General features: G+C 62.6%; 1 protein-coding gene across 1 annotated transcript; it reads right to left on the bottom strand.

Moving 5' to 3' along the window:
* Positions 1-3611: 3611 nt before the first annotated feature.
* On the bottom strand, positions 3612-5325 carry HMX3 (H6 family homeobox 3). The gene is made up of 2 exons (XM_056108938.1): positions 4914-5325; positions 3612-4288 (listed from the first exon to the last, which is right to left on the bottom strand). The coding sequence occupies exons 1-2, from the start codon at positions 5323-5325 to the stop codon at positions 3612-3614; spliced, it is 1089 nt and encodes a 362-aa protein (XP_055964913.1).
* Between the last annotated feature and the right edge of the window lie 591 nt (positions 5326-5916).

Consider the following 5916-nt stretch of genomic DNA (forward strand, 5'->3'; position numbering starts at 1 on the left):
GGTCTCGGAGGCAGCGGGGTCAGGAGCCCTCCCTGCCTGAAGTGGGTGCCGCTGACCTGTGTGTCACACACACACACACACACACACACACACACGCACGTTTGCACGGGGCTGCAGGCGGGCATTGAGCCAGGGGGTCATTTGCATGGACTTGAAGATTAATTGAAAGCTAGTTCTTAGGGGGGTTAAATCAGGAGTGCTGGGGTACCGGGTGTAGGCAGTTCTGCTCTCCCACGATGGAGCTGGAAGCACCCCATTCTCTCTCCCCACCCCCTGGCCCCTCCAGTGCTTAATCCCTGCTAAAGGGGGGTGGGCAGGATGGGGGAGGAGATGACACCCCCTAGCCAGCTCCTAGCCAGTCTCACCTATTGATTTCTTAGCTCACCGTCCTGGGACGCACCTGCACGGGTCCACGGGGTTCAGCCCACATCACACCTGCAATTCTTCTCTGCCCGTGAGAAACCCCATGACCCCTGCCCCAGAGAAGGGGACCGGCAGGTTCCCGGCAGCGCCACCGCGGCTACCTCCCCTCATTAAGTCTCCGGGGAGGGACACTCTGCCCAGGGTCATGGGGCTCCCCAGAGAAAGGACAGGGACAGAGTTGAAAGCAAGACAAAGAATAAACTGTGAGTGGAGAACCAGTTATTTCTCGACTTTGTAAAGACCGGGTCAGTTGAGAAGCGTTTTCTAGAATCCAAACACAAATAAAGAAGTCTTTTCTTGGTGTTTGATAACATCGCGGCCGCGCTGTAAACTCAGGGATGTGTTTGCTGTTGCAACATTATTTTTAATGAGCTGTTACTGACCTCTCCCGCAGCCAGTATTGGCAACAGTAAACGGCATCACTGTGTTGCAGGTAACACCAGGAACAACATATTTTGACCCGGAATTTCTGTTTGTTTTTCATTTGTGCCACATGCCCTCGTTTTTATTCCAAACCAGGGGGATATGAAGGGAAATCTATCTTCGCTGAGGTCCAGGCTAAAAATGTTGCCATAAATACGCATGCCGGTTTATTTGGGGGCAGTTTCCCATCAATAGAAAATGGTACTGGACGAGTTGGTCAGAGCAGAATCAATGGTGTCTGGGGAACACAACACGCGGACACCAGCAGAGCGCGCCAGGGAGAGGGACCGAGAGCGCGTCCCCAGCGGAGATACCCAGCACTCTTCACCCCAAACCGAGCTGCACCTCATCTCCCCCTTACAGCGCCCCGATTCCAGCCGCACTGCCAGGAGCTTGGCAGGCGGACCCCCAGACTCTAAGACAGGTCACCCCACTGCGCCAGCAAGGGGTATGCAGTCATCTGCTGGACTGGCAGCCCGGCATGTTCTAAGCCTCTCTAGGTGCATAGCCCTGGGTGAGCTGCCCACCAGGCTGCCCAGTGCCCAGCAGGTGCACGGGGATCCCCAGAGCTGCGCTTCGTGACACGATATGGCCAGGCACCAGTGGCATGAGCATCTCCAAGGGGATGCCAGGTTTTTTTGCATGTGTGGCAGCTGCCACAGGCAGGATGTTTCGGTTTGTTGGTTCTTGACACGCCAGGACCGTGTCCACCCTCATCCTCCCCCGAGCCAGCATTCCTCCAGAGCTGTGGGGAAATCTCCCTGGCTGGAGCTGGCCACTTCCTCCCAGGGGCTGCCACTAGCCTCTCTCAGCTGGAAGTCTGGATTGGCCGAAGCTCAAGGCTAACTCCCTCCTCCCACCCCAGCCCTTCCCTGGCCTCACACTTACCCTCCACCCAGGAGGCAGCCTGAACAGAGAAGGCTCCGGGCTCACTTCCCCAGAGCCGGAAGCTCAGGGCTCCTGTCCGCGGGGTGGCTTGGGGGTGCCCTGCCAGGCTCCAGCCCTGCCGCGGCCAGGAGCAGCCGTGCTGCCGGTCCGCGAAGGAGATGAGCTGAGCTCCGCAGCCTGCCAGCCCAGCGCTCTCCCCGCTGCAGCTCGCCTCGCCTCACGGGCTGCCCCAGATCCGGAGAGAGGACGGCCCCGGGAGCCAACAAAGCCGCCCTGTCCCGGCTAACGGCCCGGAGGGTCTCGGGATTGGGCATTCAGGTCCCCAGCGGCGGAAGAAATTCCCAGACACCTACTCTGGGAAAACCATCCAGCGCTATTTAATCCCGGCCACACCAAACGCTTCGATTTCCTTTTCTTTTTTTTTTTCCTCTTTAATTAATTCCATTTCACAACAACATTGAATGTAACAATATTTTGTGTCTTTTTTTTCCTTTTTCTTAAAAAGGGACGGAACCCGAGGAGGGGGAGGGAAGGCGAAGGAGTGGGGAGGGGGAGGGGAGATGAACTATCACAGAACAACAGGTGTGGGTAAGATCGGGTAGAGCCGTCGAGCCGGGGCCATACCCCAAGGGGGCGGGGGGCTTTACAAGAAATCTGTACAGTTATCAAATAAGTTAAAATTCTCCTAAATTGATTGTCCTTCACTTAAAGCGCTCCAGTAGGACCATCTCACTCACCACAGCCGCCTATCCGGGGCTCCCTCCTTCCCCTCTTTCCCATCTTAAGTTTTTTTCCTCCTATAGGAATGAAAGGATTAAACAGCAAAAGAAGAAAAAAAAAAGAGGAAAGTCTGCTTCTCCTTCAGGACAAAGCAGGGGGCTCTCGGGGAAACTGTGTGCCATATTGCACAGGTCAAGTTAGAACCATTCCTGCGGAAGAAAAAGGCAGGGAGAGGACAAAAGACAGGTTTTTCAAAATAGATCGAAATTGCTCTTAAAACAGGGGACAAAGCATCAGCAGTCCTATTTATAATGATTCGGCAACAAATAAACTCTCTCCCCCCAAAGAGATGCTCTCCACTGGTCCTTCTGTGGAGCTGTATCGAGAATTATCAGAATTCTGATTTTTTTTTTTTTGGCCTGTCAAGTCTATCCCTTTAAACACTTAATTAGAGGATTCGGGGCCCTGGCGAAGGAGGTACAGATGAAGAGGTCAGCTGCACAGGTCCGCCTCGGATGAAAGGCGCCTCGGACTGTGAAAATTGGGCAGGGTAACTGATTGGGGGTGGCCAGTGGTTTGGCCTGGGGAGGAAGAACCACACCCAGAAGCCCAGAAATAAAGGGGCTACCAACGCGATGGTTTGCCTGTATCTCTGAAAACAAAATTGTTCTCTAGGGGGAAAAATGGGCAAATGAGAAGGGTTTTGAGCTTATTTCCTTTCATAGAAATTTAACCCCCGAAGCCACGTTCAAGGCCAGGGGGAAGCTTTTCTGTGTCTGCGAGGGAGACCGTTGGACGTTTCATCGAAGCCAAAATAGTCGACCCGGGAATTTTGCTTTATTCCTCCCCCACCACCCCTTAATTTTTCTCTTTTTTCCCTTCTGCTCTCTCAATACATAAACCAAAACCAAAAGTAAGAGGGAAGCGCCTCGAATCCATTAGGGGTGAATTGCACGAAAATGCATTGCAAATACTTACAAAAAAAAAAAAACCGCTACCGATTGGGGGAGGGGAGGCCGGGGGCTGCGCGCACCCCAGCCCCGGTTCCCGAAGGTTCCCGAAGGCCGCTGGACGTCCGGGCGCCCTCGGGCCGCCCCAGTCTCCTCCGGGGGCCTGGGGAGGGGGCCGGGCTCTCCCTCCCCCTCCCACGCCGGCTCTCAGACGGGCCGCAGCAGCGGCACGGACGAGACCACCGGGTGTGAGTAGTAGACGGGGTGCGGGAAGGTGAGCAGCGGCTGGCTGACGGGCACCGGGGCCCCCGCGGCCGCGGCCGCCGCGCCGTCGGCCGCCGAGTTCTCGTGGTACAGGATGGGCACCCGCACGATGCGCTGCGCCGCCGCGTGGCTCAGGTTGGCCGCCTCCAGCTCGGCCGCCAGCTGCCGCTTCCACTTGTTGCGGCGGTTCTGGAACCAGATCTTCACCTGCGTCTCGGTGAGGTGCAGCGAGGCGGCCAGGCCGGCGCGCTCCGAGCTGCTCAGGTAGCGCTTCATGTCGAAGGTGGACTCCAGCTGGAAGACCTGGCTGCGCGAGAAGACCGTGCGCGTCTTCTTCTTGCGGCACGCCGGCTTCTTGTCGGGGCTCTCGGCGCCCTTCTTCCAGTCCTCGGCGCCCGGCGTGCCCGCCGCCGCGCCCCCGACGCTCGCCCCGGCCGCGCCCGGCGCCGCCTCGCCGTCCTTCTTGCCCTCCTCCGAGTCGCTCTCCTCCAGGATGATCTCGTCCGGGCTCTTGGAGTCCAGCTCCTTGGGGTCGGGCTCGGCCTTGAGCAGAGGCTCCGGGGAGTCCCGGTCGGTGCCCGAGGCCGGGGACGAGTCTCGCAGGAGGGCTTTCTCGGAGGCTGCGGGGAGACAGACGGACGCACGGACACACACGCACACGGACACGCGGATTCAGCCAGGCCCCGCGCCGGCCGGGATGCGGGCGGCGCGCTCCATCCCCGCCGGCCTCCCCGAGCCTCCCCACGCCCGCGGGGCCTTCTCCTCCTTCCCGCTGGGCCCCGGGAGGGGCTCGGGCCGTGGGGGTCCCCCTCCGGACCCTCTTCCCGGGGGAGATCGATGGGGAGAGAGAAGCGGCGGCCGGGCGGGGCGCGCGCCCACCTTCCTTCCTGGCGCTCCCAGGCCAGGGGCCCCCCTCGGCGGAGTCGCACGCACCGTGGCTGGGGTCGCTCCCTCCCTCCAGGCCAGGGCCCCAGCCCCGGCCGCCGCGGGCGTCCTCCCCATCCCGGGCCCAGAGCCCTTGTCCCGGGGAGCGCCGCGCCCGTGCGGGGCAGCGAGCCCACGTCCTTTTTCTCACCAAGTGGGATTGTCTGCCCGGGCTGCGCGCGCCCCGGGCGCCGCCGGGCCGGAGGCGGCCGCGGGTGGACCGGGGAAACGGACCCAAGCGCGGGGTGGGAGGGTGGGGGCGGCGGCCGGGGAGGCCGCGCGGGGCGGGAGGACCCCGAAAGTTCGAGGAGGGCTCGGTACCTTCAGGTCGCGGGACGTGGCCGCCGGCGGGGGTCAGGGTGTAGGGGTACCACCAGGCCGGGGAGCGCTCCAGGTAGTGCGCGGGCAGCGCCAGCCTCTGCGCCGGGATCTCGAAGCGGGGGAAAGCCAGGTCGCCCACCTGCGAGAGCGCGAAGCCCGCCGCGCCCTCCAGGGCCCCCTTGGCCGCGGCGGCGGCGGCGGCGGCGGCGGCCGCGGCGGCGGCGGCGGCGGCCGAGGCCGGCGCGAAGAGCGTCCGTGGGGGCGGCTGCGGCTTGGGGGGCGGCCGGTGGTGGTCCCCGTTGAGCAGGTTCTTGATGGAGAAGGGCGACTCCTTGGGCGCGGGGGGCGGGGGCGGCGGCGGCGGGGGCTGCGCGCTGGCCGTGCCGGGGGTGTCCGGCCCGGGCTCCGGCATGGTCCCCTCTCGGCCGGGTCCCCGCGAGGGAGGGCGCGGGACGGGCGCGCGGAAATCAGACCATAAACGGAGCCCAACTACGGGGCGCGGAGTCGGGGGCCGCCCCAGGCGCAGATCCCGCGGCGGGAGGGCGGGGTGAGGCCCGGGCCGGGGCGGGCCGGCATCGGGGGGAGGGGGCGAGGGGCGGGGAGCGGCCGGGCGGGCCGCGGCGGCGGCGACGGAGCGCGGCGGCTCGGCGGCGGCCGGAGCGGTGCCCGGCTCGGGGCTGCGTCAATCCGGCGCCGGATGCTAATGATGAAATCAAAATGTCATCCAAGTTAAATGCGGAGAGTATACGGCGATTGGGCGCGCACAATGGCAAATGGGATTAGGCGGGCGAAGGCGCGGCCGAGCCGGGGCCCCGCGGCCGCCTCCGCCACCGCCCCCTCCCCGCCGTCCCTCGGATTTTGGCGCTTTCGCTCGGGGCTCTAAGAGCCCGCCCGTTATTGGCTTTATATAGTCCAATTAGGCAGCAAATGAGGACAAGCCTATTAGCACAAAAGGATATTGGCGCCCGCTAAAGAGGCACTCGGAGCGCGCCGGCGAGCGCAG

The sequence above is a fragment of the Sorex fumeus genome, unplaced genomic scaffold, assembly GCF_029834395.1.
Source record: "Sorex fumeus unplaced genomic scaffold, SorFum_2.1 ptg000234l, whole genome shotgun sequence".
In the NCBI taxonomy this organism is placed as follows: Eukaryota; Metazoa; Chordata; class Mammalia; order Eulipotyphla; family Soricidae; genus Sorex; species Sorex fumeus.

Coding starts and splice junctions, on each gene's coding strand:
- HMX3 (XM_056108938.1), bottom strand. CDS start 5,325: ATGCCGGAGCCCGGGCCGGACACCCCCGGCACGGCCAGCGCGCAGCCC. Junction 4,289..4,913: donor CCACGTCCCGCGACCTGAAG/GTACCGAGCCCT, acceptor GTCTCCCCGCAG/CCTCCGAGAAAGCCCTCCTG.